This window comes from Melopsittacus undulatus, chromosome 13 (genome assembly GCF_012275295.1).
Source record: "Melopsittacus undulatus isolate bMelUnd1 chromosome 13, bMelUnd1.mat.Z, whole genome shotgun sequence".
NCBI classification, from domain to species: domain Eukaryota; kingdom Metazoa; phylum Chordata; class Aves; order Psittaciformes; family Psittaculidae; genus Melopsittacus; species Melopsittacus undulatus.
In genome coordinates, this window is record NC_047539.1 from 8537270 (window position 1) to 8552520 (window position 15251).

The window sequence follows — 15251 nt, forward strand, 5'->3', positions numbered from 1 at the left end:
TGCCTTGGTACCTTGGTGTTCACCCATTCCCTCCCTCCTGCTTCTACTATCTGCAAGAAATACAGGATTTTTCTATTCCAAACAGTAAGCATTCATTTTGAGAAGAAAGAACTGAGATGCAGGAACGACCCTGTGCTCTGCCAGCTGCACAGGCTGTCCTGGTGTACGTTTTGTGGGCGTCTCTGAACTTGTTTGTGTACATGGAAGAGTTACTGAGCCATAGATAGGGAAAGTGCTGGAAAGATTTGGGGATTTGATGACAATGCAAGGCTGCTGCCTGGTCGCTTCTCAGCTGCCAGCACCCATCGAGGTGAATGTGAAAATGATCACTGTGAGTTGGCTGCTGTGGTTTGCCAAACCCAGGCTTGTTATTTACATGTGTCCATCTGTAGGGGTGTCAGTGCTGCCCACCTCAAGGTGGCTGGTTTGGTGTTTTGGAGGTGGAGAGACAGAGTTGCTTGCCAAAGACCCTGGATTTGGCAGGACCTCTCCCTTTGTCACCGCAGTGAGTCCCATAGGAATGAGAGTCTTTAACCACTGCATCAGCTCTCTTATTTGCTGCCCAGGCTGATAAGCTTTAATTACCATGATCACAACTGCTGTGTTTTCCTTGGGATGCTGTGGCTATGTTTGGCTCCTGGCATACCCTTCTGCTGTCCTGGAATGAGAGTTTCTGATGGGGATCCATAAAAGCTACTTGCCAACAGAAGCAGCAATATCTTGTCCATCTTAAGAAGAGCCTGGTTGGTTGCTGGAGCACACCCCAAAAGCCCACATTTGGCTTTTGGCAGGGTGAATATGCAGCGTCCAAGCAGACCTGTGGTCTTGGCCAAGGTAGATGTCTCAGGTCATTTTGTGCCCTTTTTGGGGTTTGCATCCTGCACGAGATACAGAGAAAAAACCTCCAGAAAGCAGACTGGAATTAAGCTGCAGGTTTTGTTCTCATTAGTGTAAAATGGTGAAATCTGGTGCTTCTGATGGCTGTGAGGGGAGAAGGAGAATTCACTCCTGGAGAAAGTAACCGGAGGATACTTAAAAGGCAAATTGTTCACATAGTTTCTTTACAATTTGCATGACTATAGTGAAAGGTCATCAGAACTGCAGTCTGCTCCTCAGATCCCTGTCTGCCGGTGGCTGATTGCAAGAGCCTGTTGCTAAGTGTTCCTGGAAACGGAATAAAGATGAAGCAAGATAACTGAAGAAGGAGGGGAGGGGGGGGAAGCTTGGAGCTCGAAGCCCGAACCACAGGGCTGCCAAATGAGATGAGTGTGTTGGAGTTTGACTCGGTGGCTGCATTTAATCAGTTCTGACCCAGGGTGGGGAACGGGTGACTGAGCCTGTAACTTTCTGGCAGATCCTTGGAAAAAGCCACTTGGACACAAGCAGATGATTTACTTGTGTTTCCCCTGGCTTGTCCACCTCCCAGCACCCTGAGGCTGGGATGGGGATGGGAAGGCACCCGGTGTTCCCGTGGTGCTTTGTGCTCTTTTCCTGGATAAAAATCTCTGTTCCTGCCGGGTGCATTTTGGTAGCCTGGGATCTGCTTCTGCACTGTCGGTAACTGCAGACGACAACAGGATAAAAGAAGAACACAAACAAATCCAGATCTTGACAAAGGCAGAAAACCTTCAACTCCAGATGACTTGAGGGGGATTTTTGGCTCCTTTCAGCTCAGGCTTCTGAGGAAGCAACTGATGGTTGGTTTGTATATTGCAGAATCAAATAAACCTGATGCAGCTCCTTTTTATCACTAAAAGGACAAGGAAGCAGAACTTCCTTCTTAACTTTGGTCTTTGTTTAGTTGAAGCTCTTGTAAGGACACCAGGCTTTCTCCATCTCCATGGATCAATTTCCTGGAACCTGTTTTAATAACTGTTTCTGTAGTGCTTTTTATCATCCCAGAGCATTTTTACAAACTCTGAATATAGTAACAGCTGAAATACAGCCACATCTGAGGAAGGTCCCTGCCAGTACACAGCAGTCTTCAGTGTTTTATAGAACACATGGTTGGCTCTTTCTTTTGCACAGAATCTCCCTTACTCTTACCATAGAGTCAGCCAAAAATCACCCCAAATCAGCCCTCTGTGTTACCTCCTGGCTTGCCACTGACTCGAAGCGTTGGTAGCAGAGTGGGCTCTGGGCATCCTTGGCTCACTGAAGCCTGCAATCCCTGAGCCTCCCCCTCCAGCTGGGGCTGGCTCTCAGCAGAGGGAATTAATACACTGCATCTTATCTGACATTTTGAACACTCCCATGGGATTCGTGTTGTCATCAGTTCCTGGCAGCAGCCTCTGGTTTGGCTGCGGCTGCAGGAGGGATGCCATGCCTGAGCCTCGCTCACACCAGGGGTCGGTCCTGTCTTCCCAGTGCCGTATTTCATCCGTGTGCTGACTCACGGGCTCTCACCCCTTTGAGAAACTATATATTTGGTGACTTCTGTCAGTCAAGTCAGCATGGAGCTGTAGCTTTTGACCTTGCTACTGATTTATCACTGTCCCTGTTGGTCTTTTTGATTGGTTCTGCAGTCATGAGACACACCGCACAAGCCTTAAAATAGAGAAGAGGGACCCCAGCCTGGTGTCTCGTTCCTGCCCTGTCAGTGGCTCTGGAGCCAAGGGCCTCTTGTGTCTTGGTGCTGGGTTTCATGGGGTGGATTGGGTTCCCTAGCCTGCCCTGCACCTGGCCCACCATGTGTGTGCTGTAAACCCCACATCGCCTCAGCCCTGGGTATCCCTCCCCTCCCTCCTCTGATGAATTGTATTCACAGCGGTGTTTTCACTTCAGAGGTTGGTGGCTCCGTGTCAGGTGGGTTTATGTTTCCAGCCCTTGCAGCTTTTAGGCCAAGGGGCTGTGTTGGTTTGGGGAGTAGGAGGAAGAGGATAAGTGCTCGGAAGGAGAATGTTTTCTAGGAGCCTGACCTGTTACATCCGTCTTTCCTGTGTCGTAAGTCAGGTTGATGGTCTTCCCTGCAGGGCACCCAGTGTTGCTGGCTCAGGCTGCTGCATCTCCAGGTCTCAGCTTGTGAAGTGAGTGTGTGAAGAGGACACAGAGGCCCTGAAAGCACATTGTCATTAACTGGTGGTTTAGCCCAGAACAGTTTCAGTGGTGGGATGTTTACACAGGATGGACTTTATGGCTCCTAGATAAGTCCCTGTGAGCACTGAGGCTGTGGTGGGTCAGCACAGGCTGTGGAGCCCCATTGCACCCCAAGAGCTGAGGAGGAGCTGAGTGCTGTCATTGGCAGGGCTTGCTTTTCCCAGCTGGAGCTTGGGAGCACCTGGATCTGGTTAGTTCCCAGTGTATTCTGACCCAAGTGCGGTTACAAAGTGAATCCCTTGAGCTGTGCTGCCCTTCCGAGCTGCGAGCAGAGCCTGTTGCCTGTGTTACACGGAAAGCCCAGAGCTGCCCCAGCAGTGTGGGCTGGGAGCAGGCACTGGGGCTGTGGTTATGGCCTTTTTAGCTCTGCAGCTGTGTAACCTTTGCATGAAAATCCTCCTTGGGTTGCAGACCAGGAGTGCTGCCAGACTGAGATTCAATACTGTCAGCTCCGAGACGCTGAGCTGGATGCGGCTGTAGGGAGGGCTGGAGCAACCAGAGCACTCTCCTGAGATTGATGGGAGGAAGGTAGTTGCTTTTAAATAGTCTGAGTATTTGCAGTGATGCAAGTGCTGTGTTGAGGGGAGGTCGTTGTAATGAAGTGTCTGCAGTGATGCTATAGATGAGCTGTTGTGCTTCAGATGCTGCATAATGGGGTTTCCCATCCAGTGGGTGCATCAGCAGCAGTGGGCACAAGCACAGGTCTTGGTAGTTTCACAAGGGTCTTCCAGGTTCCTGGTCTGGGGATGTCCTGGTGCTGGTGTGTGCCAGAGAGGTCACTGCTCTTGAGGCATCCTGAAGCCCTCACTCTCCTGGGTGTGTTGCAGTGCTAACAAATACTCTATTGTTCTCCAGCATTTTGTTAGTCTAATTGTGTAAGGTTCCCTTTTGGATTAACTGCTGAAAACAAAACAGAAACCACACTAATACCTCATTGTATGCATGAAACAAGAAAAGTAATCCACGTTTCCCTGCAGATTTCAAAGGCTTTTGTGTTTGGTGGGAACTCTGTCTAAAATCAGGGCTTTTCAGAAGTGTTTGTTTCTTAATGATCCAGGATTGCGAAGCAGTTGACCTCGAGATTACTGCCAGGGCTTGAATGCAGCTGCCTTCAAGTGAACGGTAGCAGCAAAAGCAAAGGCAGTGGGTAGGAACCCCAGGCTGTGATGTGTGAGCGTTCTGGCAGCCGTCCTGCTTCCAGTGACAGATGAGACCTGGGACCAAGAGAGACCCTGAACTTCGATTCAACGTCCCAAGCTGCCACCCCTCCCCTTGCCTTTCCTATAAACAGATGGAAAAATATCCCTTCCCCATAGAGAGAGGCAAATTATTATTTTTTCTCATTACCTTTTGTTTACATAGCTATTTCTTACTCAGTGCTAGTCATCTGGGGGCATAATTTATAGGGGCCGTGTATGTATGATACACTTCTACATATGTCTTACATTTTTCCCCCAAACACTTTAACTCTCTCTGTCCTCACTGCTCTCTCTGTGTTTGTGCTCTCTTACTGAGCAGGAAAGCATAAAAAACACCAGTGAGAGCAGATAACAGAAGGTGGGTTGAAGGTGCTGGCAGACTCCCTGGGCTCTGCACCCATCTTACTGCAAGCCCTGGGCCCCCATTCTCCTGAGGCAAAGGGGGAGTACTTGGCTCAAAGCAGAAGCACAGGGAAGCAGTTATTTATGGAATATTTGGAAATGAATGGAAGTGTATTTCTTAGTCCTTGTTGCAGTGATACACCCCTAAATTCTGCATTGTTTCTGGACTGTTCAGTACATTTTGAGAAACACCTTGAAAAAAGAGGCTTATGAAAGACATCCTTGTAGTGTTGGTAGATCAGCCTGTCTTGTAGCATTGTTATCTATATGTTTAGACAAATGCTACTTTGCCCTGATCCTGAGATCAAACCAAGCTGACAGCCCAATGCCTCTTGGAAACTTGCATGTGTAAAACAACCAGGCCACCTCCTGTGTCTGCTCTGGGGCCTGGGGCTTTCCTCTCCATAGATCATGTTAACCACTCTTCAGTTCTGCTCAAATTAAATGTTTTCCTATCAGATGTAGGCTGCAGAGGATCCAGCCTGTCAGCCTGCATGTGCATCAGGGGGAGACGAGGCGGCCGGTGCTCTGAGCCAGGCATATGATGCTTTGCCCTTAGATGAGATGCTCAGCTCGCAGTCAGTAGAGGGCTTAGCCTGGGAAATTGCAAAGATCAGTGGTGCCAGCGCTGGGGACCAGGGCGGTAAGAGGAGCAAAGTGGGCAGAAGTGATGGGGACAGGAGGGCTGGCCCAGGTCCCTCACCCTGGGGCTTTGGGGCTCCTCAGGGGAACAAAGAGCAGCCCTCCGCCAGTGGCTGCCTTGCCAGAGAACCCTGCAGAGAGGATTTCCTTCCGCTTCAGCTCCGAAGCTTTTGCTGTTGTGTTCCATGGTTGGGAAGAACAAAAGCCCAGGGTTGCTGTCTGGCTCCTGCCAGGGTCTCCCCTGCTCTCCCTCCCTCTGGCTGTGGGTCTATGCAGGCGGCAGCAAGCTGGACCGTGCTGTGCCTGTCTCCCACCATGGAGCTGCACCAAGGAAAGGATGGAGGTGACAAGAGGAGCTGTGGCTTGATTTGTTTTATTCTGGGGGAGCATTCACAACTGGAGCTGCCAGGCTGAGTGCTGGGGGAAAACTGGTCCAGGGGTTGGGTTCAACTGGACTTTCTCCCATCACAGACAGCGTGGGAGCTGAAGGAAATGGTAATGCAGTGGCCTGTGCCGTCAGTCTCAGCTGTTCACATCAATCTTATTTATTGCAATTCCAAATCCCCCCACCTCAGCTCATTAACGTTCTCAGAGCAGCCATCTCTCTCACCAGTGTGTTTTGTAATTAGATTTTGATTTGCTTTCAGAGAGAAACAGCAGCACTATAGACATTCATTTATCCCAAGCCTCACTCGGTCTCCTCCATGTCACAAGGTCAGGCCTTGATGTGCACCATCTGCCCTCTCTGCCTCCCCCCACTATTTGGCCGTGTGTCATTTCCACAGCACATTCCCGTTCTGCTGGGGGGTTGCCTTATGCATGAAGGGAAGGGAGCAGTAAGGGAGGGCTGGAAGCAAAGCCTTTGCCCAAGCTGAGCTTGAATCGCAGGGACAGGCATGAACTGGATTTAAATTGACAGGGTGAGGGAGCAGCCTGTGCTGCAGCTTTGTGCCTGTTGTCTGCAGAGCCTGCGTGGCCCCTGGTGCTTGTAAACCCTTTAAGGCACGATGTAAAAGCTGCAGTTTAATATTGTGAGTGAGGGAGGACAGAGGTTCCCTGCAGTGCTGGATTGTGGGAGCGGAGCACTGGGGATAACCATGGATATCTCACCAGCCCGGAGCCGGTCTGTGTGGCAGAGCAGGAGGCAGAGCTGGGCAGTGAGCTCTGCTGGTCCCTATGGCCCTGGATCAGAGGTGGTTTTCTGTGTGAGCACTGCCCGTGTGTTTCTCAGGCAGACTTCATGTTTCAGCCTATGGCTCTGGAATGAGAGACTGACAAAGAGCTGAGCTTGTGTCTGTAATGGAAACCCTGCTGCACTCTTGCATAGGCACTCATGGGGCTGTTGGAAAATGGGGTCTTTCGAGTGCCTCACTGGAGGACTTGTCCAGACCCTGGGGGTGTTGTGTCCAGGGATAGTTTTCTAGAAGACAAGAGGCTTTGCATTTCATTTAGCAGAAAGCAGCAGCTCTCTTCAGTGGGAACATGTTAATTGTTGCCGAGGGATCTGCTTCTGAGTTTTTAAACCAGCTTTGTCTGGCTGTTGCTGGTCAGAGTGGAAGTATGTGCTGCAAGATGGGCAGTGTTTGCCCTGTGTGTTTTTTGGGCAGAGGCAGCTCTATATCCTATGGAAGACGGAGGCATGAGAGCGTTTATGGTCCCGGCTCACACAAGAGCAGTGGAACGCAGCCCTTGACGAGGCTGGAGGACCACTTCTTGCTGGCCAGGGCTCATTTCACTGCAAGCAGTCGTGCTTTAGCTTTGCCAGTGTTAAGTGCTGCATCTCAGGAATTACGTTAGTAGGTAAATGTGACCAGGGCTGATAAATCAGTCAGCACAACTGAAAATAGCGCCCGGCAGCTGTTGGAAGTAGGAGATCCCTTCCCTAGCAGTACACGCAGAGCAAGGAGGGGATTTCATCCACCCCGGCCGGGTGCCAGCCCTGCACAGAAAGAGCCGTGGGCTGCGGGGGAGACCTCTTGTCTGACACCTTTATCTGGAAAAATTCCTGTGGCTGTCTGCAAACTTCTCTGCAGCATCCATCTCAGCCAGGCATTTCCCAGTCACCAGTGCAGAGAGCAGCTCTTTGACCAGTGCAGAGTGCTGCTGCACAGCGGTTCCTCCAGGACGGGTGGTGATGCTTCATCTAGGGATGAGATTACTGAAGGAATCTGGTGACTTTTTTCCACTGGACTGCTATACTTAACCACCTGCACAGGAGCCAGGGAGCTGTCTGTGAAGCTGATCAGCCTGTATGGCATCTTGCAAGGGGCTGTATTTCCTTGCTTCTTCTCCAGCGAGCATCCTGAGGTGTGTATTGAGTTAGCAGGCGTGCAGCCTGAACCAGGAGCGAGGGGTGCTCCACGAGGATCAGCTGCTTTTGGGCTGAATAGTCCGTAGATTATTTCTACATCTGTGTTAGCTTTGGCTTGATCCCACGGATTTGCAGCAGCTGTTGGGAAGCAGAGCAGAGATCCCCTCCTTAAATGGATGATCAAATCCTGAGAGTGTGGAGTATGTTATTTCTATGTCATCCTCTTCACGGCAGGAAAAACAGCTTCTAAAAGTTGCTGAGGCAGCGCTCTGCCCTGCTGCCTGACTGTCATCCCACCATCCGTGGTTTCAGACCGACTTGTAATTTGCTTTCAGCATCCCACGCCCAGCCAGACACAGGATCCTTTGCGAGGTGAGTGGCTCTGTAGGTACTTGTACAAGGGTTGCTTTTTTCCTCCTGGGCTTTACTTTCTCTGTGGACCAGAACCAGCAGATGTATGCTGAGCAGGACTGAGGAGTAACTGCACATGAGGAAGGAGTTCTTTGCTGTGAGGGTGCTGAGGTGCTGGCACAGGGTGCCCAGAGAAGCTGTGGCTGCCTCATCCCTGGCAGCGTTTAAGGCCAGGTTGGACAGGGCTTGGAGCAGCTGCTCCAGTGTAAGGTGCCTCAGCCTGTGGCAGGGCATTGGAACTGGATGAGCTTCCCACCTAACCCATTCTGTGATTCTATGAGTAGCTTGCCTCCTTTCCAGAACCTGCGTTTGTACAAACCCTTGGCAATTTACTCTGAGAAAAACCAACTGGTGCAATAGTTTGCCACAGGACAGGTCATGTCCTCCTGGGTCTGGGGCTTTTGGTGGTCATATGTCTTTGCTGGAAGCTGCAGTTCAGCTGCAAAATAGTGGCATGGTGTGGGAATCCAGCAGTGAGCTATCTTATCCAGAAAGTCCAGCTAAAATGAACCAGCCCATTTCCTGTCAAGGTTCTGCTTGTTCAGGTCAGACCTGCAGTAAGTGGAGCCATCAGGCTTCCCTCAGAAGCATCTGACAGGCTTTGGAAAGCCAGGTCTGGCTGAAGAGGGCCAGGGCAGTGGGAATGGTGGTAGATCCTGGCACTCGTCCTGCAGCACATGAGTTTCTCATTCCCCTCAGCTTTCTTAGCACACAGGAGAATCATCAAACCAAACTGATGCCACTTGAAGCAGCACATTTGTGTGCTTTCCAATACAGACAGCAAAATTAACATGGTTAGTGCATCGAGATCACTAATTTCCAGTTCAAGCCTTTAATACCCTGGCTTAAAATGACAGCTCAGTTCCAGTCGTCTTACGTGAAGTTGTCATGTTTGCTTGTTGGTGTCATATGATGGGTTTCAGTGATAACTGAGGCACCAAATACATAGCAAATAGCAAGCATTGCTCAGCGAGTATGGAGCTCTGAAACGTTTGGCATAATCTGGGATGGTGGGTTGTGGTGTGTGGTGGCTGCAGCTTTTGCATAGATGAAAGGTAAAACCTTGCAGTTTTGATTGCCTTTTCTCTTTCAAGGTGTGACTGAGCATAATACAATGATCATTGTGTTCCAGTCTCAGGATGCCTCTCAGTCATCCCCTGGTAATGGATGTGCTCCCCCAGCAGCAGCAGATGTTACATTGACCTTTTTTGATGCTTTTCAGCCTTTCAACACATGCCTAACTTCGTGCTTGCTGGGGACGTTCTCTTGTAGACCCTCAGTGATGAGTTAGAAGTGGGAGCCCTCCATTTCGTGGGGATGGAGTATCTGGATTGCAGATTACCCATTACAGTGGATGTCTGGGCAGCCAAGACCCATCTCTAGTTTGGGCTCAATGGGCCTGATGCTTATAGGTCCTGAGCAGACCCAAGGCCAGTTGTTGGCAAGAGCTGCCATGTGTTCTGGACCCGGTAGACTGCCTGGAGCCAGCTATGCACTACTTGCTCCAGTGCTTCCAGTGACAATGGGTTTGGTTTGGTCTTACCCCTTACCTGGGGTGTCCCAGGGCATCCCTCTGAGCACAGCAAGTGGATGAAGCCTCTTGGCTTGGAAGCGCAGACCCTGCAGCTTCCCCAGCCAAACAAAACTGCCAGGACCAGCCATGGTGCCCCGGGGGAGCTGCTTCTGTATACAAAGAACTTGGCAAAATGAGGTGTAATGTAAGCAACTATTTAAAGAGAACGATCCAATTGCTAGTTGTAATTTCCTCATTGTTTGCAACACCCTCTTAAATGCCTGTGATCCTTATAAAGAGCTTTTCCCCACCCTTTAAACTTGGCAGAAATGGATTTTACCTTCTGTGGTTTGAACGTGCCCATTGTGAGGGGGCTGGTTTGCATTTAGTATGAATTCTGATTCTTTCTCTTCATGCCCAAGGCCGTTTGGTTTGTGAATTAGCATTGTGAATGAGTTGGCTTGTCTCAAGAAATCCATCTATTGGAAACTGAAGGCTGGTGGCCAGGACACACAACCTTGCCTCTCTCGAGGTCCTAGGAGATGAAGGTTTATAAAGTGCTAGATCAATGGTAGCACTTTCCTTCAGACCCCAGAGTGTTTGCTGACACCCTTTGCAAGCAGGCTGACTCAGGCCACTCATCCAGATCTATCTTCTATAAAGAGGTGTTGGAAAAAATGCCTCATAGAGTGGCATTAAAACCTGAATGTGGATGTGTCTTTCTCCCACAGCTAGCTCTCTGGTGAGATCTGCACATTGCATCCCATTCCTGCCTCTGCCTAGTCCCCTGATCATTCCCATTCAGGAAATGGGATTGCCTGTACTCGGAAATCAGGGATGGTGGTCCTCTAGAGCTGTGGCCTCTTCATCTGAAAAAACACTTGAGTCCACTTTCTGTGTGAGATACTGATGGAAGCAGCAGCATGTTGTGTGTGGGTTTCTCCAGCTCTTGTGCTTGAACCCATGCTGGTGCTGGGGGGGATTCTCGGTGGTCTCCTCCTGCCCTTCTCCTATGGCTGGGTTTTATTCTTCAAACCTGAGTGAGCTGTAAACACCCGGAGCCCGTGGGGCTCTTCAGAGCAGAGCTGGGTGATTCATTTCCTTCCCCTCTGGCTCTCGGCTATGGTTTGGCTTTTGTTTAAGGGTTCGATAATTCACCGCTGGGCTGTTTAGGTTGAAATGCTTGGAGAAATGTAAGTCAATGTGGTGATTGCAGCAGCTCCTCTGTGCATGGTGGGGAGACCGGCTCCTCTGGCCGCAGCCAGCCCACACCTGCAGGATGGGCTGTGCCAGCAGCTGCCGTCCTCTTGTTCCTCTCCATCCCAGAGAGCTTCTGTGCATGGCTTGAGCTCCACATTACCCTGTGCCAGAAGCATGTGCTGAGAAATGTCAACCCAGGAGTGTGTGACAGAGCACTCAGTCACTGGTGTGGCATGGAGCTCAGCTTGCTGCAAAATGTGATGACTGGCAGAAGGCAGCATCTAGACCAGGATGCCCAAGACATGGCACTCACATCTGCATGGCTTCTGCCCACAGCCGGGGCAGTGCGGGGTGGATGAGCTGGGCTACATGGCCCAAGACTGATGTTAAACCCATCAATCAGCTCCTGGGAGCAAACCTGGGAAACCCCAGTTGCAGAAGAACCATACCCCCGTGTGTTGGCCTTGTTTTCAGTATGGCTGTATCTTGGCAGGGGTTGCTGGTTTAATGAACATTGAAATGTGAGGAAACAGCCAGGGAAGTGTTACAAATTGCTTCAAAGGAGTGGCATTGTGTTTGTGCTTACAGTGTCTTCTAAAGAAAGACCTTAAAGTATGGTAAATATTGTCCCTGTTTTACTTGCAAAGAGGCAAATGCTGCAAGAGTTGAAGCTTCACCTTCACTTGCAGGCAAGCCTGCAGGAGCTAGAAGACAGTGTTCTCACCTGTGGTACTGAGGGAATGGTGTTGATGGTGAGGGTCTCAGTGGGTGATGAAGGTCCAAACTGGTCCTGCAGCTCTGAAAGATGCCTTCACACTCATTGCCAAAGCACCAGCTCTGTTTCATTGCTTAGCTCTGACCTCTAGTCTGAAAGATGTTAAGACTCCAAAATTCTCCTCTTCAAGCTGCCAACTTTACCTTTCTTCTCTCCCCTGTCAATCTCTTTTACAGCTGAAGCTGTGGAACAAGTACAGAGTCTCCAACATTCCTTCCCTAATATTTATCGATGCCTCCACCGGGAAGGTGGTTTGCAGGAACGGCCTCCTGGTCATCCGAGATGACCCAGAAGGTAAGAGCTGGACTCCCGTGTGCCACAGAAGCATGGGCACACTGCTGCCTCTTCATTTCAGTTCCTTCTGGTTTGCCTTGGAGGCGGAGGAGGGGGGAAGGGAAACAAACCACTATTGTCATACTTAACTTAATTGAGGCGCTGTATTATTGTCAGCATAAGATTTTCTGCATTATTCCTGCCAGATCTTGTGTTTTGGTTTTGCTTGTTGAAAAGAACAAAGATTTCCCCTCCGGGATTTTTCTCTGGAGTGGTAATGAAGAAAAACTTAGACTAAGTGAAACATTAAGTATGGATATTTCCCTGATGAAGGGACATGGATAGACAGATTGAGAGCCCAGACATTCCATATCTTGGGAGCAGAATCCTTCCAGAATACTGAGTGGGGCTTTATGACTGACATCACACTTGGTTAGGATAACGAATTTCCCATTATTTACAAGTGCAACAGAAAAATGCTACTGTTCTCAGTTTCTGAGGTTTAGTGTGCTGGGAATCGATGTAAAATCCATCTTCTTCCAATTTGCAAAACCCAAAATGAGCAAAATATGTGTCCTTACTCATGGACCCTGCAGACCCATCATTCAGCTGCTGTAGTCTGTCCATGCACACATATTAATGGCTTGATGTTCCTTCATGTGATCGATACTAAGTGTGGTGACCAAGTCTTTAATTCAGGTGGCAGGAACTGTACAACAGGTACATGTTGTGGCCTGAGCCATCTGTGATGTTTCCTCCTCTCTGGCTGAATGCATAGATTGATTGCTCTCGGAGCTGGCAGCAGATGATTTGAAGCATGTGTTTGTGTGTACACACACATGCTTGCTTTGGGGTGCAGAGGGTTAGTGTAAGTTGAGTTTATGTGTGTGTATATATGTATGCATAAAAATATATCTATAAACTGTCTTTTAAACATATATAAAGTTTTACAAATAAGTATAAGTATGTATATAAAAATATATGGTTAGTATCAGCAGAAGGTAAACAGTCTGACTGCATTCCTGAGCACGTACCACCTCGCCTGCCTGCTCTGATTAAAATAAATGCTGTTGATAAGGAAAAGATGCCTCATCAGGCACAAAACCAGTGCAGGCTTCATCAAGCCAAAGGTGCTGTGACTTAGGCTCAGGTGTAGCCACCCTGTGAGAAGGAGGTGGCTCAGGGCAGAGGAGCGGTGGTGCCTGATGAGTTGCTCTTCATCCCACTTGGATGAGGATAAATGCCAGTGGGATTCCTCAGATAGGATCCCCTGTATCTTTGCAGAAGGTGGGATGTTTTTATTTCAGTGGAACTTTCTGAATGTGTAAAAACTGCATGTACATGTTGCTGTTTCATGTTCTCTTTCCATCCCCATCCCAACCCCTCCCCAGGTCTGGAGTTCCCCTGGGGGCCAAAACCCTTCAGTGAAGTTGTTGCTGGGCCTCTGCTAAGGTACAATGGCCAGACGCTAGACAGCAATGCCCTGGAGGGCTCTTATGTTGGGGTCTATTTCTCTGCACACTGGGTGAGTAGCAGGTGCTTTGCAGAGCAGTTGGAGTGAGCTAAGGGGTGCTCAGGGGATCCACCCTCCAGAGCTGTGTGGGAAAGTAAAGACACTGGGCTGGCTGGTTGGTGTTGAAGCAGTTACGATGCTCTGATCATTCTGGCAGAAGCTGCAGCACTGCAGTGGCCTCTCACCCTCAGCTGGCCCTTCACAAGGGAAAGAGTGGTCAGACTTTAAAAATGGAAGAGGTTTTGTTGGCAACTTAGAGGCCATAAACCTCAGCCACATTCAGGGCTGCTGTCCAGCACTGCAGCAAAGATGAGGTCACATCTGTCTTTGCATGGTCACTGGGTCATTGGAGCTGCTGGATGTGGGTCTGGCCCTGTGGAGCAGATGGTGTCCTCATGCATGTGTTGTGTTTTGCAGTGCCCACCATGCCGAAGCCTCACGAGGGTCCTGGTGGAATCCTACAGGAAAATCAAGGAGGCAGGCCAGAAGTTTGAGATACTCTTTGTTAGTGCAGACAGGTAAGGAGGTGCTAACACCTGCGCAGGCAGAGCTGGCTGCCCCCAGGCTGGGAAGCTGTGAGCATTGCCTGTTCGATTTGAGGAGGAGATTTGATTTGGTGTCGAGCAGGTTGGCTCTGATATGAGAAAGCCTGCCTGAGTCCTTTGTCCTCTGCCCAGTGGCAAAATGCAAAGAGGGATTTAGCAAGGGGTGGGCTGAGAGTAGGCTCTGTGAAGCAGCACTGTGGTTCCTGGGTCTGAGGTCTGAAGGATGCTCGAGCTGCTGCTGTCACTACAGGTGCCTTGGAGAGTTTGAAGTGTTTTATCAGGCAAAAATGCACCCTGTCCCCCTTCTTGAGGAACTGGCAGCTTCAATTTGGTCTGTCTCTTTCAGGTTGTTTCTGCCAGCAGCCCTTACTGGTGGGCTTTGGTGGAAGGGATAAAGGGCTTTGCAGGCCAGGTTTTTAACGAGAAGAAGTGTGAGCCCCACAGGCTCACTTGGGTCCCATGCACTGTTCCCTTGCACAGGTCAGAGGACTCCTTCAAGCAGTATTTCAGCGAGATGCCCTGGGTAGCTGTGCCATATGCCGATGAGGCCAGACGGTCACGCCTGAATCGACTCTATGGCATACAAGGTAGGAAAGGCTGCACTGATACACAGCTCTCCTTTCTGCTCCTTCTGTTGAATATTTGTAATGTCTCCTCTTGTTTAACTAAAATAAAACCCAGCAAAGCAAAGCACAGTGCCCCAGGCAGAGCCGCTTCGTGTTTCTGCTCTCCACAAACTCACATTCCTACCACCTGCCAGGCAGGCTGTTAGTTGAAAAAAAGACTTCCATAAACAACCTAATTCTTCCTGGAAACTTGGAAGCTGTTTTTGGCTTAGATGTTTTTTGCCTAATTACTGATTTATTTATTTTGCTTTTTCTTGAAGGTTTAAATTTAATTTTCTTGCTCTTTTGTGTAATGCAAAGGCAGGCCATCATTCTCCGCAGAGGCTGTGGAAGGTGGCATCTGGTTTATGTTAGTGACATGAATTACAGAAGAGTGCGTCTTTGATGTAAACCATGGCCTTGGTTTTACTGTATGTGCCAGTGCCAGAATTCCAGCAGCCCTGGCTGCTCGTAGAGGCAGGGGAGAGACTCTTGTCTGTCTGGGTGGCTTCAAAGAGTTGTGAAGATGATAAAAGCACACAGCAGCCCTCCTGGGGGCTGGCACCTTGTTTCTGCAGGAGACAAACTGCAGCACAGAAACATGCAAGGTGACTAGCTCACAAGGAGGCCTTATGTCTGTACGTATAGTTAAAGGGTCCTGCTGCAATGTGCCTGTTTCTCATCTGTTTCTGTGCAGTATTTGTCAGGTGGGTTCAGGCTGGCAGAGTGTTAGTGTGGTCTGCAGGGAAGAAGGAATGTTGCCAAA

The 15251-nt window shown here is 49.6% G+C and overlaps 1 protein-coding gene across 1 annotated transcript in view; it reads left to right on the plus strand.

Moving 5' to 3' along the window:
- The window catches only part of NXN (nucleoredoxin), a 50995-nt gene that overhangs the window by 24223 nt on the left and 11521 nt on the right, over positions 1-15251 (plus strand). Inside the window, exons 2-5 of the mRNA XM_034068826.1 lie at positions 11726-11843; positions 13214-13347; positions 13753-13853; positions 14361-14467. Of these exons, the coding sequence (XP_033924717.1) occupies positions 11726-11843; positions 13214-13347; positions 13753-13853; positions 14361-14467 (460 nt within the window). The remainder of the gene's footprint in view (positions 1-11725; positions 11844-13213; positions 13348-13752; positions 13854-14360; positions 14468-15251) is intronic.